General features: G+C 57.1%; 1 protein-coding gene across 1 annotated transcript; it reads right to left on the reverse strand.

Annotated features, from left to right (window-relative positions):
- Positions 1-2,269: 2,269 nt before the first annotated feature.
- aip (aryl hydrocarbon receptor interacting protein) lies at positions 2,270-25,478 on the reverse strand. Its single transcript, XM_078207536.1, has 6 exons — positions 25,256-25,478; positions 20,598-20,777; positions 20,317-20,505; positions 7,096-7,272; positions 6,069-6,210; positions 2,270-2,605 (listed from the first exon to the last, which is right to left on the reverse strand). The coding sequence occupies exons 1-6, from the start codon at positions 25,352-25,354 to the stop codon at positions 2,403-2,405; spliced, it is 990 nt and encodes a 329-aa protein (XP_078063662.1). The 5' UTR covers positions 25,355-25,478; the 3' UTR covers positions 2,270-2,402.
- Between the last annotated feature and the right edge of the window lie 2,502 nt (positions 25,479-27,980).

Genomic DNA, 27,980 nt, shown 5'->3' on the forward strand with positions numbered 1-27,980 from the left:
ATGGAGGGGGAGGGGCTGCCGGGGACGGAGGGGGAGGGGCTGCCGGGGATGGAAGGGGGGGTCTGCCGGGGATGGAGGGGGAGCTGCCGGGGATGGAGGGGGAGGGGCTGCCGGGGATGGAGGGGGAGGGGCTGCCGGGGATGGAAGGGGGGGTCTGCCGGGGATGGAGGGGGAGCTGCCGGGGATGGAGGGGGAGGGGCTGCCGGGGATGGAGGGGGAGGGGGGTGGATGGAGGGGGAGGGGGGTGGATGGAGGGGGAGGGGCTGCCGGGGATGGAGGGGGAGGGGCTGCCGGGGAAGGGGCTGCCGGGGACGGAGGGGGAGGGGGCTGGATGGAGGGGGAGGGGCTGCCGGGGATGGAAGGGGGGGTCTGCCGGGGATGGAGGGGGAGGATGGAGGGGGAGGGGCTGCCGGGGATGGAGGGGGAGGGGCTGCCGGGGATGGAGGGGGAGGGGGGTGGATGGAGGGGGAGGGGCTGCTGGGGATGGAGGGGGAGGGGCTGCCGGGGATGGAGGGGGAGGGGCTGCCGGGGATGGAGGGGGAGGGGCTGCTGGGGATGGAGGGGGAGGGGCTGCCGGGGATGGAGGGGGAGGGGCTGCCGGGGATGGAAGGGGGGGTCTGCCGGGGATGGAGGGGGAGCTGCCGGGGATGGAGGGGGAGGGGCTGCCGGGGATGGAGGGGGAGGGGGGTGGATGGAGGGGGAGGGGGGTGGATGGAGGGGGAGGGGCTGCCGGGGATGGAGGGGGAGGGGCTGCCGGGGAAGGGGCTGCCGGGGACGGAGGGGGAGGGGGCTGGATGGAGGGGGAGGGGCTGCCGGGGATGGAAGGGGGGGTCTGCCGGGGATGGAGGGGGAGGATGGAGGGGGAGGGGCTGCCGGGGATGGAGGGGGAGGGGCTGCCGGGGATGGAGGGGGAGGGGGGTGGATGGAGGGGGAGGGGCTGCTGGGGATGGAGGGGGAGGGGCTGCCGGGGATGGAGGGGGAGGGGCTGCCGGGGATGGAGGGGGAGGGGCTGCTGGGGATGGAGGGGGAGGGGCTGCCGGGGATGGGGGGAGGGGCTGCCGGGCATGGAGGGGGAGGGGCTGCCGGGGATGGAGGGGGAGGGGCTGCCGGGGATGGAGGGGGAGGGGCTGCTGGGGATGGAGGGGGAGGGGGGTGGATGGAGGGGGAGGGGCTGCCGGGGATGGAGCGGGAGGGGCTCCCGGGGATGGAGGGGGAGGGGCTACCGGGGACGGAGGGGGAGGGGCTGCTGGGGATGGAGGGGGAGGGGCTGCTGGGGATGGAGGGGGAGGGGCTTCCAGGGATGGAAGGGGGAGGGGCTGCCGGGGATGGAGGGGGAGGGGCTGCCGGGGACGGAGGGGGAGGGGGCTGGATGGAGGGGGAGGGGGCTGGATGGAGGGGGAGGGACTGCCGGGAATGGAGGGGGAGGGACTGCCGGGGATGGAGGGGGAGGGGCTGCCGGGGATGGAGGGGGAGGGGGGGTGGATGGAGGGGGAGGGGGGGTGGATGGAGGGGGAGGGGGGGTGGATGGAGGGGGAGGGGTGGTGGATGGAGGGGGAGGGGCTGCCGGGGATGGAGGGGGAGGGGCTCCCGGGGATGGAGGCGGAGGGGCTGCCGGGGATGGAGGGGGAGGGGCTGCCGGGGATGGAGGGGGAGGGGCTCCCGGGGATGGAGGGGGAGGGGGGGTGGATGGAGGGGGAGGGGGCTGGATGGAGGGGGAGGGGGCTGGATGGAGGGGGAGGGGGGGTGGATGGAGGGGGAGGGGTGGTGGATGGAGGGGGAGGGGCTGCTGGGGATGGAGGGGGAGGGGCTCGGGGTTTACACAGATAAGGAATCGCCCACTCGGCGAGTGGGCGCGACATCTTGGCATCAGCTATTGGCTATTTTATACCGATCTTTACACCGATCGGAGACAGACGGACAAAGCGCAACTTGGCAACGGGACATCCAGGCACTGAGGGGGTGGGGGGGAGGGGGAATCCTCTCCCCCCTCTGCAAGCTCACTAAAACCCGGGCTGAATGGCCAACAGCCCTGACTCAGAGAAAGTTAAAACTAATGCCCAGCAACACCCCCACCCTGTCCGGCATTCACCCAGGGAAGGGTCCCTGTTCCCCCCGTTCCCACGGTCATGCCGGCAGGTTTGGGAGTGGGGAGGGGGGGAGGTGGGGAGGGGGGGCGGGGCGGGGAGGAGCGGGGTGAGGGGGGTGGGGAGGAGCGGGGGGGAGGGGGTGAGGGGGGGGGTGCGGAGGAGCGGGGGGAGGGGGTGAGGGGGACGAGCGGGGTGAGGAGGAGCGGGGTGAGGGGGAGCGGGCTGGGGAGGGGGGAAGAGTTCTCCAGCGGGTTGAGCTGGGTGTCGAGTGGCTGGGAACAGGCTGGGGAGACACTGAGCTCGGCTCCCTCCCGCTCACTGGAACATTCCTTTGAAGCGGAACTTTTCCTCCCTGTCCTTCTGCCTCATCCGCTCATCGATCAGCCGCAGCTCACGGTTCACCAGCGGCAGCAGGCTGGGATCCAGCTTCGCAGCCGTCGACAAATCCTGTCGCGCTTCATCCTCATTCCACACCGCACCCTGGGCCTTGCCACGCTTGAAGTAAGCCTTCACATTGTCTGGGTGTCAAAGCACAAACAGTCACTCCCTCAGCACTGACCCTCTGACAGTGCGGCACTCCCTCAGTACTGACTCTCTGACAGTGCGGCACTCCCTCAGCACTGACCCTCTGACAGTGCAGCACTCCCTCAGCACTGACCCTCTGACAGTGCAGCACTCCCTCAGCACTGACCCTCTGACAGTGCGGCACTCCCTCAGCACTGACCCTCTGACAATGCGGCTCTCCCTCAGCACTGACCCTCTGACAGTGCGGCACTCCCTCAGCACTGACCCTGTGACAGTGCGGCACTCCCTCAGCACTGACCCTCTGACAGTGCGGCACTCCCTCAGCACTGACCCTCTGACAGTGCGGCACTCCCTCAGCACTGACCCTCTGACAGTGCGGCACTCCCTCAGCACTGACCCTCTGACAGTGCGGCACTCCCTCAGCACTGACCCTCTGACAGTGCAACACTCCCTCAGCACTGACCCTCTGACAGTGCGGCACTCCCTCAGCACTGACCCTCTGACAGTGCGGCACTCCCTCAGCACTGACCCTCTGACAGTGCGGCACTCCCTCAGCACTGACCCTCTGACAGTGCGGCACTCCCTCAGCACTAACCCTCTGACAGTGCGGCACTCCCTCAGTACTGACCCTCTGACAGTGCGGAACTCCCTCAGCACTGACCCTCTGACAGTGCGGCACTCCCTCAGCACTGACCCTCTGACAGTGCGGCACTCCCTCAGCACTGACCCTCTGACAGTGCGGCACTCCCTCAGCACTGACCCTCTGACAGTGTGGCACTCCCTCAGCACTGACCCTCTGACAGTGCAGCACTCCCTCAGTACTGACCCTCTGACAGTGCGGCACTCCCTCAGCACTGACCCTCTGACAGTGCGGCACTCCCTCAGTACTGACCCTCTGACAGTGCGGCACTCACTCAGCACTGACCCTCTGACAGTGCGGCACTCCCTCAGCACTGACCCTCTGACAGTGCGGCACTCCCTCAGCACTGACCCTCTGACGGTGCGGCACTCCCTCAGCACTGACCCTCTGACAGTGCGGCACTCCCTCAGCACTGACCCTCTGACAGTGCGGCACTCCCTCAGTACTGACCCTCTGACAGTGCGGCACTCCCTCAGTACTGACCCTCTGACAGTGCGGCACTCCCTCAGCACTGACCCTCTGACAGTGCAGCACTCCCTCAGTACTGACCCTCTGACAGTGCGGCACTCACTCAGCACTGACCCTCTGACAGTGCGGCACTCCCTCAGCACTGACCCTCTGACAGTGCGGCACTCCCTCAGCACTGACCCTCTGACGGTGCGGCACTCCCTCAGCACTGACCCTCTGACAGTGCGGCACTCACTCAGCACTGACCCTCTGACAGTGCGGCACTCCCTCAGCACTGACATAGAAACATAGAAGATAGGAGCAGGAGGAGGCCATTCGGCCCTTCGAGCCTGCTCCCCCATTCATCACCATCATGGCTGATCATCCAACTCAATCGCCTAATCCTGCTTTCTCCCCGTAACCTTTGACCCCGTTCGCCCCCAAGTGCGAAATCCAGCCGCCTCTTCAATACATTCAATGTTTTGGCATCAACTACTTCCTGTGGGAATGAATTCCACAGGCTCACCACTCTCTGGGTGAAGAAATGTCTCCTCATCTCCGTCCTAAATGGTTTTCCCCGAATCCTCAGGCTGTGACCCCTGGTTCTGGACTCCCCCACCATCGGGAACATCCTCCCTGCATCTACCCTGTCCAGTCCTGTTAGAATTTTATAAGTCTCTATGAGATCCCCCCCTCATTCGTCTGAACTCCAGTGAAAACAATCCTAACCTGGTCAATCTCTCCTCGTACATCAGTCCCGCCATCCCCGGAATCAGCCTGGTAAACCTTCGCTGCACTCCCCTCGAGAGCAAGAACATCCTTCCTCAGAAAAGGAAACCAAAACTGCACACAATACTCTAGGTGTGGCCTCACCAAGGCCCTGTATAATTGCAACAACACATCCCTCGCTCCTGTACTCGAAACCTCTCGCAATGAAGGCCAACATGCCATTTGCCGCCTTTACCGCCTGCTGCACCTGCATGCTTACCTTCAGCGACTGGTGCACAAGGACACCCAGGTCCCGCTGCACACTCCCCTCTCCCAATTTACAGCCATTCAGGTAGTAATCTGCCTTCTTGTTTTTGCTTCCAAAGTGAATAACCTCACACTTATCCAAATTATACTGCATCTGCCACTGATTAGCCCACTCACCCAACCTGTCCAGATCATTCTGAAGGATCTCTGCATCCTTGTCACAGTTCACCCTCCCACCCAACTTAGTATCATCTGCAAACTTTGAGATGTTACATTTTGTTCCCTCATCCAAATCATTAATATATATTGTGAATAGCTGGGGTCCCAGCACCAATCCCTGTGGCACCCCACTAGTTACTGCCTGCCAATTTGAAAAGCACCCATTAATTCCTACTCTTTGTTTCCTCTCTGCCAACCAGTTTTCTATCCATCTCAATACACTTCCCCCAATCCCATGCGCTTTATTCTTGCTCGATAATCTCTTGTGCGGGACTTTGTCAAACGCTTTCTGAAAGTCCAAATATACCACATCGACTGGTTCCCCCTTGTCAACTCTGCCAGTTACATCTTCAAAGAATTCCAACAGATTTGTCAAGCATGATTTCCCCTTCATAAATCCATGCTGACTCTGTCTGATCCTGCTGCTGCTTTCTAAATGCTCCGCTATAAAGTCCTTGATAATGGATTCGAGAATTTTCCCCACTGCCGATGTTAAGCTTACTGGTCTATAATTCCCTGTTTTCCCTCTACCTCCCTTTTTGAATATTGGAGTGACATTCGCTATCCTCCAATCTGCAGGGACTGTTCCAGAGTCTATAGAATCCTGGAAGATGACCACCAATGCATCCACTATTTCCAGAGCCACTTCCTTCAGTACTCTGGGATGTAGATTATCAGGCCCTGGGGTTTATCCACCTTCAATCCCATCAACTTTCCCAGCACCGTTTCTCTACTAATACTGATCTCTCAGTTCTTCCCTCTCCCTAAATCGTGCATTCTCCAACATTTCTGGCACCTGGTTTGTGTCCTGTTTTGTGAAGACAGAATCAGAGTGCGTACAGTGCAGCCCCGTTTTAACACGATGGTTGGGGTCCATAAAATGTTATCGCGAATGTTATCGGGGTCGCGCTAAATCGGGGTCGCGCTAAATCGGGGTCGCGCTAAATCGGGGTCGCGCTAAATCACTAAACCGGAAATAGCAAAAAAAAAGGTCCATCGGGTCATCTCCGATTTCGCGCTAAGTCGGGGTGTGTAAAATCGGGTTCCACTGGATTCAGTTGCTCAGCAATTTCTTTGCCCCCAATTATACATTCCCCCGTTTCTGTCTGTACGGAACCTATAGCGCTCCCTCAATGCCGGCGCGGCGCTCCCTCGGTGAAAATCCTGCTGCTTACCTTCATACTTGGCTAAGATGGATGAACAGTGTTCTATCACCTCGTAATATTCCTCAGTCACCATCTTACACTGGCAATAGTTGAGGAGAAGCGGTGTGATCATCTTGTCCAGTCTCAGCCAGTTCTCATCGCCTGGCTTCTCCTGTAACCCCAGAAACACACACCGTTAACGACCATTTAGTCTAAACTACAGGAACACTGACCCTCTGACAGTGCGGCACTCCCTCAGTACTGACCCTCTGACAGTGCGGCACTCCCTCAGCACTGACCCTCTGACAGTGCGGCACTCCCTCAGCACTGACCCTCTGACAGTGCGGCACTCCCTCAGCACTGATCCTCTGACAGTGCGGCACTCCCTCAGTACTGACCCTCTGACAGTGCAGCACTCCCTCAGCACTGACCCTCTGACAGTGCGGCACTCCCTCAGCACTGACCCTCTGACAGTGCGGCACTCCCTCAGCACTGACCCTCTGACAGTGCGGCACTCCCTCAGTACTGACCCTCTGACAGTGCAGCACTCCCTCAGCACTGACCCTCTGACAGTGCGGCACTCCCTCAGTACTGACCCTCTGACAGTGCGGCACTCCCTCAGCACTGACCCTCTGACAGTGCGGCACTCCCTCAGCACTGACCCTCTGACAGTGCAGCACTCCCTCAGCACTGACCCTCTGACAGTGCGGCACTCCCTCAGTACTGACCCTCTGACAGTGCAGCACTCCCTCAGCACTGACCCTCTGACAGTGCGGCACTCCCTCAGCACTGACCCTCTGACAGTGCGGCACTCCCTCAGTACTGACCCTCTGACAGTGCGGCACTCCCTCAGTACTGACCCACTGACAGTGCGGCACTCCCTCAGCACTGACCCTCTGACAGTGCGGCACTCCCTCAGTACTGACCCTCTGACAGTGCGGCACTCCCTCAGCACTGACCCACTGACAGTGCGGCACTCCCTCAGCACTGACCCTCTGACAGTGCGGCACTCCCTCAGCACTGACCCTCTGACAGTGCGGCACTCCCTGACGCTCACCTTCATCTGCAGGTTTTTGAGACAGGCGATGGCATCGTGGTAGCGCTTACTGGCCTCCTTCACCCGGCCCTGCTTGAAGAGCTGGTTTCCTTCCTCGTGAATTTGGGGTACTGCGTCCAGCTTCTCCTCATCCGTCATGGCCCAGGCTTCCTGCTGGTACGTCCCAGGGTCCTCAACCTGAGAAAACACCGCGGGCACAGGGTCACAGAGCGCGGAGAGAGAGGGGCGAGGGAGAGGCGAGGGAGGGGGGACAGGTCGGGAGAGGGGGAAGGGAGAGAGGAAGGGGAGTGGGAGGGGGTAGTGTGGAGGGAGAGATACAGAGACTGTTGGTTCCACACAGTGGGAGTGAACGGGAAAGGATTTGGGATTGGGATTGTGTACAGTGGGAGTGAACGGGAAGGGGATTGGGATTGTGTACAGTGGGAGTGAACGGGAAGGGGATTGGGATTGTGTACAGTGGGAGTGAACGGGAAGGGGATTGGGATTGTGCACAGTGGGAGTGAACGGGAAGGGGATTGGGATTGTGTACAGTGGGAGTGAATGGGAAGGGGTTTGGGATTGGGATTGTGTACAGTGGGAGTGAACGGGAAGGGGATTGGGATTGTGCACAGTGGGAGTGAACGGGAAGGGGATTGGGATTGTGTACAGTGGGAGTGAATGGGAAGGGGTTTGGGATTGTAAACAGTGGGAGAGAACGGGAAGGGGATTGAGATTGTGCACAGTGGGAGTGAACGGGAAGGGGATTGGGATTGTGCACAGTGGGAGTGAACGGGAAGGGGTTTGGGATTGTGTACAGTGGGAGTGAACGGGAAGGGGATTGGGATTGTGCACAGTGGGAGTGAACGGGAAGGGGATTGGGATTGTGCACAGTGGGAGTGAACGGGAAGGGGTTTGGGATTGTGTACAGTGGGAGTGAAAGGGAAGGGTTTGGGATTGGGACTGTGTACAGTGGGAGTGAATGGGAAGGGGTTTGGGTCCATTGGGATTGTGTACAGTGGGAGTGAACGGGAAGAGGTTTGGGATTGGGATTGTGCACAGTGGGAGTGAACGGGAAGGGGTTTGGGATTGGGATTGTGTACAGTAGGAGTGAACTGGAAGGGGATTGGAATTGTGTACAGTGGGAGTGAACGGGAAGGGGTTTGGGATTGTGTACAGTGGGAGTGAACGGGAAGGGGATTGGGATTGTGTACAGTGGGAGTGAACGGGAAGGGGATTGGGATTGTGTACAGTGGGAGTGAAAGGGAAGGGTTTGGGATTGTGTACAGTGGGAGTGAACGGGAAGGGGATTGGGATTGTGTACAGTGGGAGTGAACGGGAAGGGGTTTGGGATTGTGTACAGTGGGAGTGAAAGGGAAGGGTTTGGGATTGGGATTGGGACTGTGTACAGTGGGAGTGAAAGGGAAGGGTTTGGGATTGTGTACAGTGGGAGTGAAAGGGAAGGGTTTGGGATTGTGTACAGTGGGAGTGAACGGGAAGGGGATTGGGATTGTGTACAGTGGGAGTGAACGGGAAGGGGTTTGGGATTGTGTACAGTGGGAGTGAAAGGGAAGGGTTTGGGATTGGGATTGGGACTGTGTACAGTGGGAGTGAATGGGTAGGGGTTTGGGATTGGGATTGTGTACAATGGGAGTGAATGGGAAAGGATTTGGGATTCGGATTCTCTACAGTGGGAGTTAATGGGAAGGGGTTTGGGATTGGGATTGTGTGCAGTGGGAGTGAATGGGAAGTGGATTGGGATTGTGTACAGTGGGAGTGAATGGGAAGTGGATTGGGATTGTGTACAGTGGGAGGGAATGGGAAGTGGATTGGGATTGTGTACAGTCGGATTAAACGGGCAGAGGTTTGGGTCCATTGGGATTGTGTATAGTGGGAGTGAACTGGAAGGGGATTGGGATTGTGTACAGTGGGTATGAATGGGAAGGAGTTTGGGATTGGGATTGTGCAGTGGGAGTTAACGGGAAGGGGTTTGGGTCTATTGGGATTGCGTACAGTGGGAGTGAACGGGAAGGGGTTTAGGATTGGGATTGTGTACAGTGGGAGTGAACGGGAAGGGGATTGGGAATGTGTATAGTGGGAGTGAACGGAAAGGGGTTTGGAATTGGGATTGCGTGCAGTGGGAGTGAACGGGAAGGGGATTGGGATTGCGTGCAGTGGGAGTGAACGGGACGGTGTTTGGGATTGGGATTGTGTACAGTGGGAGTGAATGGGAAGGGTTTCGGGATTGGGATTGTGTACAGTGGGAGTGAACGGGAAGGGGTTTGGAATTGGGGTTGTGTACAGTCGGTGTGAACGGGAAGGGGTTTGGGATTGGGATTGCGTGCAGTGGGAGTGAACGGGAAGGTTTGGGATTGGGATTCCGTGCAGTGGGAGTGAACAGGAAGGGGTTTGGGATTGCGATTGCGTGCAGTGGGAGTGAACGGGAATGGGTTTGGGATTGTGGACAGTGGGAGTGAACGGGAAGGTGTTTGGGATTGGGATTGTGTACAGTGGGAATGAACGGGAAGGGGATTGGTATTGTGTACAGTCGGAGTGAACAGGAAGGGGTTTGGTATTGTGTACAGTGGGAGTGAACAGGAAAGGGTTTGGTATTGTGTACAGTGGGAGTGAACGGGAAAGGATTTGGTATTGGGATTTTGTACGGTGGGAGTGAACGGGAAGCGGATTGGGATTGTGTACAGTGGGAGTGAATGGGAAGGGGTTTGGAAATGGGACTGTGCACAGTGGGAGCGAACGGGAAGGCAATTGGGATTGTGTATAGTGGTAGTGAACGGGAAGGGGTTTGGGATTGGGATTGTGTACAGTTGGAGTGAACGGGAAGGGATTTGGGATTGGGATTGTGTACAGTGGAAATCAACGGGTAGGGGTTTGGGATTGGGATTGTGTACAGTCGGTGTGAACGGGAAGGGGATTGGGATTGTGTGCAGTGGGAGTAAACGGGAAGGGATTTGGAATTGGGATTGTGTAGTGGCAGTGAACGGGAAGGGGTTTGGGATTGTGTACAGTGGGAGTGAACGGGAAGGGGATTGGGATTTTGTACAGTGGGGGTGAATGGGAAGGTGTTTGAGTCCATTGGGATTGTATACAGTGGGAGTGAACAGGAAGGGGTTTGGGATTGGGATTGTGTACAGTGGGAGTGAGTGGGAAGGGAATTGGCATTGCGTACAGTGAAGTGAACGGGAAGGGGTTTGGGATTGGGATTGTGTACAGCGGGAGTGAACGGGAAGGGGTTTTGGGTCCATTGGGATTGTGCTCCGTGGGAGTGAACGGGAAGGGGTTTGGGATTGTGTACAGTGGGAGTGAATGGGAAGGGGTTTGGGATTGGGATTGTGTGCTGTGGGAGTGAAAGGGAAGGGGATTGGGATTGTGTAAAGTGGGAGTGAATGGGAAGGGGTTTGGGATTGGGTTTGTGTACAGTGGGAGTGAATGGGAAGGGGTTTGGGATTGGGTTTGTGTTCATTGGCAGTGAATGGGAAGGGGTTTGGGATTGGGATTGTGTGCTGTGGGAGTGAAAGGGAAGGGGATTGGGATTGTGTACAGTGGGAGTGAATGGGAAGGGGTTTGGGATTGGGTTTGTGTTCAGTGGGAGTGAACGCCAAGGGGTTTGGCACGGTAGCACAGTGGGTTAGCACTGCTGCTTCACAGCGCCAGGGACCTGGGTTCGATTCCCGGCTCGGGTCACTGTCTGTGTGGAGTTTGCACATTCTCCTCGTGTCTGCGTGGGTTTCCTCCGGGTGCTCCGGTTTCCTCCCACAGTCCAAAGATGTGCGGGTTAGGTTGATCGGCCATGCTACAAAATTGCTCCTTAGTGTCCTGAGATGTGTAGGTTAGAGGGATTAGTGGGTAAATGTGTAGGGATATGGGGGTAGGGCCTGGGTGGGATTGTGGTCGGTGCAGACTCGATGGGCCGAATGGCCTCTTTCTGCACTGTAGGATTCTATGAGTGACGGGAAGGGGATTGGGATTGTGTACAGTGGGAGTGAATGGGAAGGGGTTTGGGATTGGGACTGTGTACAGTGGGAGTGAACGGGAAGGGGTTTGGGATTGGGATTGTGTACAGTGGGAGTGAACGGGAAGGGGGTTTGGGTCCATTGGGATTGTGTACAGTGGGAGTAAAGGGGAAGGGGTTTGGGATTGTGTACAGTGGGAGTGAACGGGAAGGGGTTTGGGATTGTGTACAGTGGGAGTGAAGGGGAAGGGGTTTGGGATTGTGTACAGTGGGAGTGAAGGGGTAGGGGTTTGGGATTGAGATTGTGTACAGTGGGAGTGAACGGGAAGGGGTTTGGGTCCATTGGGATTGTGTACAGTGGGAGTGAACGGGAAGGGGTTTGGGTCCATTGGGATTGTGTACAGTGGGAGTGAACGGGAAGGGGTTTGGGTCCATTGGGATTGTGTAGAGTGGGCGTTAACGGGAAGGGGTTTGGGATTGTGCACAGTGGGAGTCAACGGGAAGGGGTTTGGGTCCATTGGGATTGTGTAGAGTGGGCGTGAACGGGAAGGGGTTTGGGATTGGGATTGTGTACAGTGGGAGTGAACGGGAAGGGGATTGGGATTGTGCACAGTGGGAGTCAACGGGAAGGGGTTTGGGTCCATTGGGATTGTGTACAGTGGGAGTGAACGGGAAGGAGATTGGGATTGTGCACAGTGGGAGTGAACGGGAAGGGGTTTGGGTCCATTGGGATTGTGTACAGTGGGAGTGAACCGGAAGGGGTTTGGGTCCATTGGGATTGTGTACAGCAGGAGTGAACCGGAAGGGGTTTGGGATTGTGCACAGTGGGAGTGAACGGGAAGGGGTGTGGGATTGGAATTGTGTACAGTGGGAATGAACGGGAAGGGGATTGGGATTGTGTACAGTCGGAGTGAACGGGAAGGGGTTTGGGATTGGGATTGCGTGCAGTGGGAGTGAACAGGAAGGGGATTGGGATTGTGTACAGTGGGAGTGAATGGGAAGGGGTTTGGGATTGGGATTGTGTACAGTGGGAGTGAACGGGTAGGGGTTTGAACATAGAACATAGAACATTACAGCGCAGAACAGGCCCTTCGGCCCACGATGTTGCACCGACCAGTTAAAAAAAAACTGTGACCCTCCAACCTAAACCAATTTCTTTTCGTCCATGAACCTATCTACGGATCTCTTAAACGCCCCCAAACTAGGCGCATTTACTACTGATGCTGGCAGGGCATTCCAATCCCTCACCACCCTCTGGGTAAAGAACCTACCCCTGACATCGGTTCTATAACTACCCCCCCTCAATTTAAAGCCATGCCCCCTCGTGCTGGATTTCTCCATCAGAGGAAAAAGGCTATCACTATCCACCCTATCTAAACCTCTAATCATCTTATATGTTTCAATAAGATCCCCTCTTAGCCGCCGCCTTTCCAGCGAAAACAATCCCAAATCCCTCAGCCTCTCCTCATAGGATCTCCCCTCCATACCAGGCAACATCCTGGTAAACCTCCTCTGCACCCTCTCCAAAGCCTCCACATCCTTCCTGTAATGTGGGGACCAGAACTGCACACAGTACTCCAAGTGCGGCCGCACCAGAGTTGTGTACAGTTGCAACATAACGCTACGACTCCTAAATTCAATCCCCCTACCAATAAACGCCAAGACACCATATGCCTTCTTAACAACCTTATCTACTTGATTCCCAACTTTCAGGGATCTATGCACACATACACCTAGATCCCTCTGCTCCTCCACACTATTCAAAGTCCTCCCGTTAGCCCTATACTCAACACATCTGTTATTCCTACCAAAGTGAATTACCTCACACTTCTCCGCATTAAACTCCATCCGCCACCTCTCGGCCCAACTTTGCAACCTGTCTAAGTCTTCCTGCAGACTACGACACCCTTCCTCACTGTCTACCACACCACCGACTTTGGTGTCATCAGCAAATTTGCTAATCCACCCAACTATACCCTCATCCAGATCATTAATAAATATTACAAACAGCAGTGGCCCCAAAACAGATCCCTGAGGTACACCACTTGTAACCGCACTCCATGATGAATATTTACTATCAACCACCACCCTCTGTTTCCTATCCGCTAGCCAATTCCTGATCCAATTTCCTAGATCACCCCCAATCCCATACATCTGCATTTTCTGCAGAAGCCTACCATGGTGAACCTTATCAAACGCCTTACTAAAATCCATATATACCACGTCCACTGCCTTGCCCCCATCCACCTCCTTGGTCACTTTCTCAAAAAACTCAATAAGGTTAGTAAGGCACGACCTACCTGCCACAAAACCATGCTGACTATCACCTATCAATTCATTACTCTCCAAATAACTATAAATCCTATCCCTTATAATTTTTTCCAACATCTTGCCGACAACAGAAGTGAGACTCACCGGTCTATAATTCCCGGGGAAGTCTCTGTTCCCCTTCTTAAACAATGGGACAACATTCGCTAACCTCCAATCTTCTGGTACTATACCAGAGGCCAACGACGACCTGAAGATCAGAGCCAGAGGCTCTGCAATCACTTCTCTTGCCTCCCAGAGAATCCTTGGATAAATCCCATCCGGACCAGGGGATTTATCTATTTTCAGACCCTCCAGAATATCCTGCACATCCTCCTTATCAACTGTAATACTGTCTATTCTACTCCCTTGCAACCCAGTGTCCTCCTCAGCTATATTCATGTCCCCTTGCGTGAACACCGAAGAGAAATATTGGTTCAATGCTTCACCAATCTCCTCCGGTTCCACACATAACTTCCCTCTGCCATCTATAACTGGCCCTAAACTTGCCCTAACCAACCTTCTGTTCTTGACATACCTATAGAACGCCTTAGGATTCTCTTTAACCCTATCCGCCAAAGTCTTCTCATGTCCCCTTTTAGCCCTTCTAAGCTCGCTCTTCAACTCCCTCTTAGCCAATCTAAAGCTTTCTAGTGCACTACCCGAGTGCTCACGTCTCATCCGAACATAAGCCTCCTTTTTCTTTTTAACCAACAAAGAAACTTTTTTGGTGCACCACGGTTCCCTAGCCCTACCAATTCCTCCTTGCCTGACAGGGACATACCTATCACAGACTCGCAGTAGCTGCTCCTTGAAAAAACTCCACATGTCGGACGTTCCCAGTCCCTGTAATCTCCTAGTCCAACCTATGTTTCCTAATTCTCTCCTAATAGCCTCATAATTACCCTTCCCCCAGCTAAAACCACTGGCCCGAGGTTCATGCCTATCCCTTTCCATCACTAAGGTGAACGTAACCGAATTGTGGTCACTATCACCAAAATGCACACCAACTTCCAAGTCTAGCACCTGGTCTGGCTCATTTCCCAGCACCAGATCCAATATAGCCTCACCTCTAGTTGGCCTGTCTACATACTGAGTCAAAAAACCTTCCTGCACGCTTTGAACAAAAACTGACCCCTCTAACGAGCTAGAGCTATAACAATTCCAGTCAATATTAGTCAAGTTAAAATCCCCCATAACAATTGCCCTATTACTTTCACTCCTAAGCAGGATTGACTCCGCAATCCTTTCCTCAACCTCTCTAGAACTTTTAGGAGGTCTATAAAAGACTCCCAACAGGGTGACCTCTCCTCTCCTATTTCTAATCTCCGCCCATACTACCTCAACAGATAAGTCCTCATCAAACCTCCTCTCTGACACTGTGATACAATCTCTGACCAATAATGCTACCCCTCCCCCTCTTCTACCTCCTTCCCTACTTCGACTAAAACATTTGAACCCCGGGACCTGCAGCATCCATTCCTGCCCCTGCTCTATCCATGTCTCTGAAATAGCCACAACATCGAAGTCCCAGGTACTGATCCACGCTGCAAGTTCACCCACTTTATTGCGAATACTCCTGGCATTGAAGTATACACATTTCAAACCCTGCTCCACCCCACCTCTGCAATGCCGTGCATTGCAGTCCCCATCCATGCATCCCTCACTTTCAGCCCCACTACTCAGGATCCCTCCCCCCCCCCGAATCAGTTTAAACCTCCCTGCATGGCCTTAGCAAATTTACCCCCCAGGATATTGGTCCCCTTCTGATTAAGGTGTAGACCATCCTTCTCATAGAGGTCACACCTTCCCCAGTACGAGCCCCAATTGCTTAAGTACCTGAACCCCTCCCTCCTGCACCATCCCCTCAGCCATGAATTCAAACCTTCCCTCTCCCTATTCCTCTCTAAACTATCCCGTGGTACAGGCAAGAGTCCAGAGATAACCACTCTGTCAGTCTTGGCCTTTAGTTTCCACCCCAACTCCATAAATCCCTGCCTAATATCCCCTTCCCCTATCCTCCCTATGTCGTTTGGGATTGGGATTGTGTACAGTCGGTGTGAACGGGAAGGGGATTGGGATTGAGTGCAGTGGGAGTAAACGGGAAGGGATTTCGAATTGGGATTGTGTACAGTGGGAGCGAACGGGAAGGGGTTTGGGATTGTGTACAGTGGGAGTGAATGGGAAGGGGTTTGGGATTGTGTACAGTGGGAGTGAATGGGAAGGGGTTTGGGATTGTGTACAGTGGGAGTGACCGGGAAGGGGATTGGGATTGTGTACAGTGGGAGTGAACGGGAAGGGGATTGGGATTTTGTACAGTGGGAGTGAATGGGAAGGGGTTTGGGATTGTGCACAGTGGGAGTGAATGGGAAGGGGTTTGGGATTGTGCACAGTGGGAGTGAACGGGAAGTTGTTTGAGTCCATTGGGATTGTGTACAGTGGGAGTGAACAGGAAGGGGTTTGGGATTGGGATTGTGTACAGTGGGAGTGAGTGGGAAGGGAATTGGCATTGCGTACAGTGAAGTGAACGGGAAGGGGTTTGGGATTGGGATTGTGTACAGCGGGAGTGAACGGGAAGGGGTTTTGGGTCCATTGGGATTGTGCTCTGTGGGAGTGAACGGGAAGGGGTTTGGGATTGTGTACAGTGGGAGTGAACGGGAAGGGGTTTGGGATTGGGATTTTGTGCAGTGGGAGTGAACGGGAAGGGGATTGGGATTGTGTACAGTGGGAGTGAACGGGAAGGGGTTTGGGATTGTGTACAGTGGGAGTGAACGGGAAGGGGATTGGGATTGTGTACAGTGGGAGTGAATGGGAAGGGGTTTGGGATTGTGTACAGTGGGAGTGAATGGGAAGGGGTTTGGGATTGTGTACAGTGGGAGTGAATGGGAAGGGGTTTGGGATTGTGCACAGTGGGAGTGAATGGGAAGGGGTTTGGGATTGTGTACAGTGGGAGTGAATGGGAAGGGGTTTGGGATTGTGTACAGTGGGAGTGAATGGGAAGGGGTTTGGGATTGGGATCGTGTGCTGTGGGAGTGAAAGGGAAGGGGATTGGGATTGTGTACAGTGGGAGTGAATGGGAAGGGGTTTGGGATTGGGTTTGTGTTCAGTGGGAGTGAACGCCAAGGGGTGTGGCACGGTAGCACAGTGGTTAGCACTGCTGCTTCACAGCGCCAGGGACCCGGGTTCGATTCCCGGCTCGGGTCACTGTCTGTGTGGAGTTTGCACATTCTCCTCGTGTCTGCGTGGGTTTCCTCCGGGTGCTCCGGTTTCCTCCCACAGTCCAAAGATGTGCGGGTTAGGTTGATTGGCCATGCTACAAAATTGCTCCTTAATGTCCTGAGATGCGTAGGTTAGAGGGATTAGTGGGTAAATATGTAGGGATAAGGTGGTAGGGCCCTGGTGGGATTGTGGTCGGTGCAGACTCGATGGGCTGAATGGCCTCTTTCTGAACTGCAGGCTTCCTATGAGTGACGGGAAGAGGTTTGGGATTGGGATTGTGTACAGTGGGAGTGAATGGGAAGGGGTTTGGGATTGGGATTGTGTACAGTGGGAGTGAAGGGGAAGGGGTTTGGGATTGGGATTGTGTACAGTGGGAGTGAACCGGAAGGGGTTTGGGATTGTGTACAGTGGGAGTGAACGGGAAGGGGTTTGGGATTGGGATTGTGTACAGTGGGAGTGAATGGGAAGGGGTTTGGGATTGTGTACAGTGGGAGTGAACGGGAAGGGGTTTGAGTCCATTGGGATTGTGTACAGTGGGAGTGAATGGGAAGGGGATCGGGATTGTGTACAGTGGAAGTGAACGGGAAGGGGTTTGGGATTGTGTACAGTGGGAGTGAACGGGAAGGGGTTTGGGATTGGGATTGTGTACAGTGGGAGTGAACGGGAAGGGGATTGGGATTGTGTACAGTGGAAGTGAACGGGAAGGGGATTGGGATTGTGTACAGTGGGAGTGAACGGGAAGGGGATTGGGGTTGTGTACAGTGGGAGTGAACTGGAAGGGCTTTGGGATTGGGATTGTGTACAGTGGGAGTGAACGGGAAGGGGTTTGGGTCCATTGGGATTGTGTACAGTGGGAGTGAACGGGAAGGGGTTTGGGTCCATTGGGATTGTGTACAGTGGGAGTGAACAGGAAGGGGTTTGGGTCCATTGGAATTGTGTACAGTGGGAGTGAACAGGAAGGGGTTTGGGTCCATTGGGATTGTGTACAGTGGGAGTGAACGGGAAGGGGATTGGGATTGTGTACAGTGGGAGTGAACGGGAAGGGGTTTGAGTCCATTGGGATTGTGTACAGTATGAGTGAACCGGAAGGGGTTTGGGATTGTGTAGAGTGGGCGTGAAGGGGTTTGGGATTGGGATTGTATACAGTGGGAGTGAACGGGAAGGGGATTGGGATTGTGCACAGTGGGAGTCAACGGGAAGGGGTTTGGGTCCATTGGGATTGTGTACAGTGGGAGTGAACGGGAAGGGGTTTGGGTCCATTGGGATTGTGTACAGTGGGAGTGAACGGGAAGGGGTTTGGGTCCATTGGGATTGTGTACAGTGGGAGTGAACCGGAAGGGGTTTGAGTCCATTGGGATTGTGTACAGTATGAGTGAACCGGAAGGGGTTTGGGATTGTGTAGAGTGGGCGTGAACGGGAAGGGGTTTGGGATTGGGATTGTGTACAGTGGGAGTGAACGGGAAGGGTATTGGGATTGTGTACAGTAGGAGTGAACGGGAAGGGGTTTGGGATTGGGATTGTGTACAGTGGGAGTGAACGGGAAGGGGTTTGGGATTGTGTACAGTAGGAGTGAACCGGAAGGGGTTTGGGATTGTGCACAGTGGGAGTGAACGGGAAGGGGTTTGGGATTGTGTACAGTGGGAATGAACGGGAAGGGGTTTGGGATTGGGATTGTGCACAGTGGGAGTGAACGGGATGGGGATTGGGATTGTGTACAGTGGGAGTGAACGGGAAGGGGTTTGAGTCCATTGGGATTGTGTACAGTATGAGTGAACCGGAAGGCGTTTGGGATTGTGTAGAGTGGCCGTGAACGGGAAGGGGTTTGGGATTGGGATTGTATACAGTGGGAGTGAACGGGAAGGGGATTGGGATTGTGTACAGTGGAAGTGAACGGGAAGGGGATTGGGATTGTGTACAGTGGGAGTGAACGGGAAGGGGATTGGGGTTGTGTACAGTGGGAGTGAACTGGAATTGCTTTGGGATTGGGATTGTGTACAGTGGGAGTGAACGGGAAGGGGTTTGGGTCCATTGGGATTGTGTACAGTGGGAGTGAACGGGAAGGGGTTTGGGTCCATTGGGATTGTGTACAGTGGGAGTGAACAGGAAGGGGTTTGGGTCCATTGGGATTGTGTACAGTGGGAGTGAACAGGAAGGGGTTTGGGTCCATTGGGATTGTGTACAGTGGGAGTGAACGGGAAGGGGATTGGGATTGTGCACAGTGGGAGTCAACGGGAAGGGGTTTGGGTCCATTGGGATTGTGTACAGTGGGAGTGAACGGGAAGGGGTTTGGGTCCATTGGGATTGTGTACAGTGGGAGTGAACGGGAAGGGGTTTGGGTCCATTGGGATTGTGTACAGTGGGAGTGAACAGGAAGGGGTTTGGGTCCATTGGGATTGTGTACAGTGGGAGTGAACAGGAAGGGGTTTGGGTCCATTGGGATTGTGTACAGTCGGAGTGAACAGGAAGGGGTTTGGGTCCATTGGGATTGTGTACAGTGGGAGTGAACAGGAAGGGGTTTGGGTCCATTGGGATTGTGTACAGTGGGAGTGAACGGGAAGGGGATTGGGATTGTGCACAGTGGGAGTCAACGGGAAGGGGTTTGGGTCCATTGGGATTGTGTACAGTGGGAGTGAACGGGAAGGGGTTTGGGTCCATTGGGATTGTGTACAGTGGGAGTGAACGGGAAGGGGTTTGGGTCCATTGGGATTGTGTACAGTGGGAGTGAACCGGAAGGGGTTTGAGTCCATTGGGATTGTGTACAGTATGAGTGAACCGGAAGGGGTTTGGGATTGTGTAGAGTGGGCGTGAACGGGAAGGGGTTTGGGATTGGGATTGTGTACAGTGGGAGTGAACGGGAAGGGGATTGGGATTGTGTACAGTAGGAGTGAACGGGAAGGGGTTTGGGATTGGGATTGTGTACAGTGGGAGTGAACGGGAAGGGGTTTGGGATTGTGTACAGTAGGAGTGAACCGGAAGGGGTTTGGGATTGTGCACAGTGGGAGTGAACGGGAAGGGGTTTGGGATTGTGTACAGTGGGAATGAACGGGAAGGGGTTTGGGATTGGGATTGTGCACAGTGGGAGTGAACGGGATGGGGTTTGGGATTGGGATTGTGCACAGTGGGAGTGAACGGGAAGGGGTTTGGGATTGTGCACAGTGGGCGTGAACGGGAAGGGGATTGGGATTGTGACAGTGGGAGTGAACGGGAAGGGTTTTGGGTCCATTGGGATTGGTGTGCAGTAGGAGTGAACCGGAAGGGGTTTGGGATTGTGTAGAGTGGGAGTGAATGGGAAGGAGTTTGGGATTGGGATTGTGTACAGTGGGAGTGAATGGGAAGGGGATTGGGATTGTGCACAGTGGGAGTGAATGGGAAGGGGATTGGGATTGTGTACAGTGGGAGTGAATGGGAAGGGGATTGGGATTGTGTACAGTGGGAATGAACGGGAAGGGGATTGGGATTGTGTACAGTGGGAATGAACGGGAAGGGGTTTGGGATTGTGTACAGTGGGAATGAACGGGAAGGGGTTTGGGATTGTGCACAGTGGGAGTGAACAGGAAGGGGTTTGGGATTGGGATTGTGTACAGTGGGAGTGAACGGGAAGGGGTTTGGGATTGGGATTGTGTACAGTGGGAGTGAACGGGAAGGGGTTTGGGATTGGGATTGTGTACAGTGGGAGTGAACGGGATGGGGTTTAGTTAAGTCAAGGCCCTGGTGGTTAATCTCTCGCTGCCAGCTCCCAGATCCTTTACCTTGAGCATCTCGATGAGGAAGACGAGCGGCTGTGGGTCTTTCTGCAGCTGGTCCAGGTCACAGTGTCCGAGCGAATGGTGCTCATGGAGCTGTGCAATCCCACAGCAATGGCGCTGCCCCTCCAGGGGGTCCTTACCCACCGCAATGTTCCGCAAGCTCTTCGACACCATTGGGTAGACCATCACGTGCTGACAGTGAGATGGAGAGAGAGAGCTGAGTGTCAGCTCATTGGGCCGGTCAGGGGCAGAGCCAAAACTGTATTGGAAAGAGGGGGCCCTACCTTTGTGTCACACAGAAACTCTGCCACTTCCCCTTGGCGCATCGACACCACGATGGTCTCCCACACAGGCAGCTTGAACTTCTTGCCAATAATGAGCTCCATGGGCTTTCCCCGAGTCCAGCTGTCATCAATCACTGTCCTGCCCTCATTACACCTCATCGTCTTGTAGTGAAATGTGGCCTGTTACAGAGAGGGGGGAGCGGGAGCGGGGAGAGAGGGAGGGAGCGAGGAGAGGGGGAGGGAGCAGGGAGAGAGGGAGGGAGCGGGGAGAGGGAGCGGGGGAGGGAGCGGGGAGAGAGGGAGGGAGCGGGGAGAGGGAGCGGGGAGAGAGGGAGGGAGCGGGGAGAGGGAGCGGGGAGAGGGGGAGGGAGCGGGGAGAGAGGGAGGGAGCGGGGAGAGGGAGCGGGGAGAGAGGGAGGGAGCGGGGAGAGGGAGCGGGGAGAGGGGGAGGGAGAGGGGGAGCGGGCGGGGGAGAGGGAGCGGGGAGAGGGAGCGGGGAGAGGGAGCGGGGAGAGGGAGCGGGGAGAGGGGAGAGGGAGCGGGGAGAGGGTGGAGGGAGCGGGGAGAGGGGGGAGGGAGCGGGGAGAGGGGGGAGGGAGCGGGGAGAGGGGGGAGGGAGCGGGGAGAGGGGGAGGGAGCGGGGAGAGGGGGAGGGAGCGGGGAGAGGGGGGAGGGAGCGGGGAGAGGGGGAGGGAGCGGGGAGAGGGGGAGGGAGCGGGGAGAGGGGGAGGGAGCGGGGAGAGGGGGGTGGGAGAGGGGGAGGGAGCGGGGGAGGCAGCGGGGAGAGGGAGCGGGGAGAGGGAGCGGGGAGAGGGGGAGGGAGAGGGGGAGCGGGCGGGGGAGAGGGAGCGGGGAGAGGGAGCGGGGAGAGGGAGCGGGGAGAGGGAGCGGGGAGAGGGAGCGGGGAGAGGGGAGAGGGAGCGGGGAGAGGGTTGAGGGAGCGGGGAGAGGGGGGAGGGAGCGGGGAGAGGGGGGAAGGAGCGGGGAGAGGGGGGAAGGAGCGGGGAGAGGGGGAGGGAGCGGGGAGAGGGGGAGGGAGCGGGGAGAGGGGGGAGGGAGCGGGGAGAGGGGGAGGGAGCGGGGAGAGGGGGAGGGAGCGGGGAGAGGGGGAGGGAGCGGGAAGAGGGGGGAGGGAGAGGGGGAGGGAGCGGGGAGAGGGGGGAGGGAGGGGGAGAGAGCGGGGAGAGGGGGAGGGAGCGGGGAGAGGGGGAGGGAGGGAGCAAGGAGAGGGGGAGGGAGCAAGGAGAGGGGGAGGGAGCGGGGAGAGGGGGAGGGAGCGGGGAGAGGGGGAGGGAGGGGGGAGAGAGCGGGGAGAAGGGGAGGGAGCGGGGGGAGAGGGAGGGAGCGGGGAGAGGGGGAGGGAGCGGGGAGAGGGGGAGGGAGCGGGGAGAGGGGGAGGGAGCGGGGAGAGGGGGAGGGAGCGGGGAGAGGGGGAGGGAGCGGGGAGAGGGGGAGGGAGCGGGGAGAGGGGGAGGGAGCGGGGAGAGGGGGAGGGAGCGGGGAGAGGGGGAGGGAGCGGGGAGAGGGGGAGGGAGCGGGGAGAGGGGGAGGGAGCGGGGAGAGGGGGAGGGAGCGGGGAAGCGAGGGGGGGAGGCGTAGAGGGAGGGGACGAGGCGGAGAGGGAGAGTTTACTGTTGATGCCAAACATTCTGCAGCCGATATCTTTGCAACTGATCACATCTCCTGATAGGTGAAGTCACACTCGTAACGATTGCCCCGTTATAAACTCCCCGGCATGGTCACCACTGCCCGGAAAGCGTACGGCAGACTTACCTTCGTCAGCCGGGGCATCGAGTACAGCAGTTCACAGAGTGTCTGCACCCTCACACAGTGTGGAACACCCAGTCTTGGCCGGGGCATCAAGTACAGGAGTTGGGGAATCATGTTGCAGCTTTATAAACCCTTGCTTAGGCCGTGTTTGGAGTATTGTGTACAGTTCTGGCCACCACACTACCAGAAGGATGTGGAAGCTTTGGAGAGAGTGCAGAGAAGGTTCACCAGGATGTTGCCTGGTCTCGAGGGTGTCGGCTGTGAGGAGAGGTTGGATAAACTGGGATTGTTTTCACTGGGGAGACGGAGGCTGAGGGGAGACGGAGGCTGAGGGGAGACGGAGGCTGAGGGGAGACGGAGGCTGAGGGGAGACGGAGGCTGAGGGGAGACGGAGGCTGAGGGGAGACGGAGGCTGAGGGGAGACGGAGGCTGAGGGGAGACGGAGGCTGAGGGGAGACGGAGGCTGAGGGGAGACGGAGGCTGAGGGGAGACGGAGGCTGAGGGGAGACGGAGGCTGAGGGGAGACGGAGGCTGAGGGGAGACGGAGGCTGAGGGGAGACCTGGTCTACAGAATGATGAGAGGCAGAGACAGGGTGGAGAGTCAGAGGCTTTTCCCCAGGGTGGGAGTGTCAGTTACCCGGGGGGCACAGGTTCAAGGTGAGGGGGGGGAGTTTAAGGGAGATGTGCGGGGGAAGGTTTTCACGCAGAGAGCGGTGGGTGCCTGGAACGCGCTGCCGGAGGAGGTGGTGGAAGCAGGAACATTAACAACATTTAAGAGGCATCTGGATGGGTCCATGAATAGGGAGGGAATGGAGGGATACGGACCGAGTGAGGGCAGGAGGGTTTATTTCAGTTTAGTTCGGGCATCATGATCGGCACAGCCTTGGAGGGGCCGAAGGGCCTGTTCCTGTGCTGGACTGTTTGTCACAGTAACCGGCACACTGTCGCGGTGACCCCGGCGGTGACCGACACACTGTTGTGGTGACCCCGGCGGTGACCGGCACACTGTCACGGTGACCCCGGCAGTGACCGGCCACTGTCGCGGTGACCCCGGCAGTGACCGGCACACTGTCGCGGTGACCCCGGCAGTGACCGGCACACTGTCGCGGTGACCCCGGCGGTGACCGGCACACTGTCGCGGTGACCCCGGCAGTGACCGGCACACTGTCGCGGTGACCCCGGCGGTGACCGGCACACTGTCGCGGTGACCCCGGCGGTGACCGGCGCACTGTCGCGGTGACCCCGGCGGTGACCGGCACACTGTCGCGGTGACCCCGGCAGTGACCGGCACACTGTCGCGGTGACCCCGGCGGTGACCGGCACACTGTCGCGGTGACCCCGGCGGTGACCGGCACACTGTCACGGTGACCCCGGCGGTGACCGGCACACTGTCACGGTGACCCCGGCAGTGACCGGCACACTGTCACGGTGACCCCGGCAGTGAACGGCACACTGTCGCGGTGACCCGGGCAGTGACCGGCACACTGTCACGGTGACCCCGGCGGTGACCGGCACACTGTCACGGTGACCCCGGCAGTGACCGGCACACTGTCGCGGTGACCCGGGCAGTGACCGGCACACTGTCGCGGTGACCCGGCAGTGACCGGCACACTGTCGCGGTGACCCGGGCAGTGACCGGCACACTGTCGCGGTGACCCGGGCAGTGACCGGCACACTGTCGCGGTGACCCGGGCAGTAACCGACACACTGTTGTGGTGACCCAGGCAGTGACCGGCACACTGTCGCGGTGACCCGGGCAGTAACCGACACACTGTTGTGGTGACCCAGGCAGTGACCGGCACACTGTCGCGGTGACCCGGGCAGTGACCGGCACACTGTCGCGGTGACCCGGGCAGTGACCGGCACTGTCGCGGTGACCCCGGCAGTGACCGGCACACTGTTGTGGTGACCCCGGCGGTGACCGGCACACTGTCGTGGTGACCCCGGCAGTGAGCGGCACACTGTCGCGGTGACCGGCACACTGTCGCGGTGTCCCCGGCAGTGACCGGCACACTGTCGCGGTGTCCCCGGCAGTGACCGGCACACTGTCGTGGTGACCCCGGCGGTGACCGGCACGCTGTCACGGTGACCCCGGCAGTGACCGGCACACTGTTGTGGTGACCCCGGCGGTGACCGGCACGCTGTCACGGTGACCCCGGCGGTGACCGGCACACTGTCGCGGTGACCCCGGCAGTGACCGGCACACTGTCACGGTGACCCCGGCGGTGACCGGCACACTGTCGCGGTGACCCCGGCAGTGACCGGCACACTGTCACGGTGACCGGCACACTGTCACGGTGACCCCGGCGGTGACCGGCACACTGTCACGGTGACCCCGGCGGTGACCGGCACACTGTCGCGGTGACCCCGGCAGTGACCGGCACGCTGTCGCGGTGACCACCTATCCTGACCAATCAGTGTCTGTTCCCCAGCTGTCACTCAATCACTAGGACCCGCCCCTTATTCAAATCAAACCCCGCCCCCTTTCCATTGCCCAGCTCCGGTCCAATCACATCGCTCAGCGCCACTGACAGACTGAGGCGCCGACCAATCCGGACAGGCCCGCTGTCCGCTGCCCAATCAGGGCCGCCTCCCATTCCAGCCAATCACCATCCCCGCCCGTCCGATTGACATCCGCCCGGGCCAATCAGAAAGCGGTACCAGCCCGTAGCCCCGCCCCTGCCCGGTGACGCGCGCGAGGCTGACCAATGGGAGCCGCGCCCGCCAGCCCGCGCCCTCTCTGATTGGCCCGCTGACTCCGAGCGCGGGTGGTGGCGGCCAATGGGAGCGGAGGGGAGGCGGGCCCGCCCTCCGCCCGCGGCCGTTATCGGAGCGCGAGGCCGGAGCGGGGCGAGGCGAGCCTGAGCCTCGGGGCCGCCCGGCTTCACCTTGGTGCCGTCCGAGAAGTCGGGGAGGTCGCCGCTGCCGACGTGGAGGATCCGCTTCTTGATGCCGTCCGCCTCCATCATCAGAGCCCGCTCCGCCATCTTGCTCCTCTCCTCCTCCCCGGCCGCTCGGCCTCCCGTTTCTTTCAGCGCCGGCCCGGGTTCGGCAATTCCCGGAGCTTTCCGGCCGCCCGAGCCGGCCCGACGTCACACGCAGAGGCTGGCTCCGCCCCCATCGCTCTGTTACGTCTCACGCAGAGGCTGGCTCCGCCCCCATCGCTCTGTTACGTCTCACGCAGAGGCTGGCTCCGCCCCCATCGCTCTGTTACGTCTCACGCAGAGGCTGGCTCCGCCCGCATTGCTCTGTTACGTCAGACGCAGAGGCTGGCTCCGCCCGCATCGCTCTGTTACGTCTCACGCAGAGGCTGGCTCCCCCCCCCCCATCGCTCTGTCACGTCACACGCAGAGGCTGGCTCCGCCCAGAGCCCTATTATTACGTCAGACGCACCCGCTGTCCCCGCACACAATCGTTTTGTGACGTCAGGCGCACCAGCTGGCCCTGCCCGTTATACCGTTTATACGTCATACGTAACGTCTGGCCCCGCCCCCTGGCGTTACGCTGCCGTGTGCCCAGTGCACCATGGGTAGAAGGGCCAGTCTCACCCAGAGACCCACACTGAGGGCCCTTCAGCCCATCCCCTCCATGTGGGACAGCATCTCACATCTATTCTAATCCCATTCTCCTCCCGAATTGTGACCGAGGGCATTTCAGGTGCTCATCTACACACTTGTTAATTGTTGAGTTAAACATGGACAACAGGAGGAGGCCATTCAGCCCTTCCAGCCTGCTCCACCATTCACTTTGATCATTGCATCATTGGCTGATCATCGAGTTCAATATCAGAGAACATTACAGCGCAGTACAGGCCCTTTGGCCCTCGATGTTAAGACCCATAGAACCATAGAAAATTACAGCTCAGAAACAGGCCTTTTGGCCCTTCTTGTCTGTGCCGAACCATTTTATGCCTCGTCCCACTGACCTGCACTTGGACCATATCCCTCCACACCCCTCTCATCCATGAACCCGTCCAAGTTTTTCTTAAATGTTAAAAGTGACCCCGCATTTACCACTTTATCCGGCAGCTCATTCCACACTCCCACCACTCTCTGCGTGAAGAAGCCCCCCCCCTAATATTCCCTTTAATCTTTTCTCCTTTCACCCTTAACCCATGCCCTCTGGTTTTTTTCTCCCCTAGCCTCAGCGGAAAAAGCCTGCTTGCATTCACTCTATCTATACCCATCAAAATCTTATACACCTCTATCAAATCTCCCCTCATTCTTCTACGCTCCAGGGAATAAAGTCCCAACCTAATCAATCTCTCTGTAACTCAGCTTCTCAAGTCCCGGCAGCATCCTTGTGAACCTTCTCTGCACTCTTTCAATCTTATTTACATCCTTCCTGTAACTAGGTGACCAAAACTGTACACAATACTCCAAATTCGGCCTCACCAATGCCTTATATAACCTTGATGTGGAGATACCGGCGTTGGACTGGGGTAAACACAGTAAGAAGTTTAACAACATCAGGTTAAAGTCCAACAGGTTTATTTGGTAGGCTACCAAATAAACCTGTTGGACTTTAACCTGGTGTTGTTAAACTTCTTATTATATAACCTTACCATAACACTCCAACTTTTATACTCGATACTCCGATTTATAAAGGCCAATGTACCAAAGGCACTCTTTACGACCCTATCCACCTGTGACGTCACTGTTAGGGAATTCTGTACCTGTATTCCCAGATCCCTCTGTTCAACTGCACTCTTCAGAGTCCTACCATTTACCCTGTACGTTCTACTTTGGTTTGTCCTTCCAAAGTGCAATATCTCACACTTGTCTGCGTTAAATTCCATTTGCCATTTTTCAGCCCATTTTTCTAGTTGGTCCAAATCCCTCTGCAAGCTTTGAAAACCTTCCTCACTGTCCACTACACCTCCAATCTTTGTATCATCAGCAAACTTGCTGATCCAATTTACCACATTATCATCCAGATCATTGATATAGATGACAAACAACAATGGACCCAACACCGATCCCTGCGGCACACCACTAATCACAGGCCTCCACTCAGAGAAGCAATCCTCCACAACCACTCTCTGGCTTCTTCCATTGAGCCAGTGTCTTATCCAATTTACTACCTCCCCATGTATACCTAGCGACTGAACCTTCCTAACTAACCTCCCATGAGGGACCTTGTCAAAGGCCTTGCTGAAATCCAGGTAGACAACATCCACCGCCTTCCCTTCATCCACTTTCCTGGTAACCTCCTCGAAAAACTCTAATAGATTGGTCAAACATGACCTACCACGCACAAAGCCATGTTGACTCTCCCTAATAAGTCCCTGTCTATCCAAATATTTGTAGATCCTATCCCTTATCACACCTTCCAATAACTTGCCCACCACCGACGTCAAACTTACTGGCCGATAATTTCCCGGATTTCTTTTGGAACCTTTTTTAAACAACGGAACAACATGAGCCACCCTCCAATCATCCGGCACCTCCCCCGTGAATACTGACATTTTAAATATGTCTGCCAGGGCCCCTGCAAGTTCAACACTAGCTTCCCTCAAGGTCCGTGGGAATACCCTGTCCGGTCCTGGGGATTTATCCACTCTGATTTGCCTCAAGACAGCGAGCACCTCCTCCCCTTTAATCTGTAAAGGTT

This window comes from Mustelus asterias, unplaced genomic scaffold (assembly GCF_964213995.1).
Source record: "Mustelus asterias unplaced genomic scaffold, sMusAst1.hap1.1 HAP1_SCAFFOLD_2430, whole genome shotgun sequence".
Taxonomy (NCBI): Eukaryota; Metazoa; Chordata; class Chondrichthyes; order Carcharhiniformes; family Triakidae; genus Mustelus; species Mustelus asterias.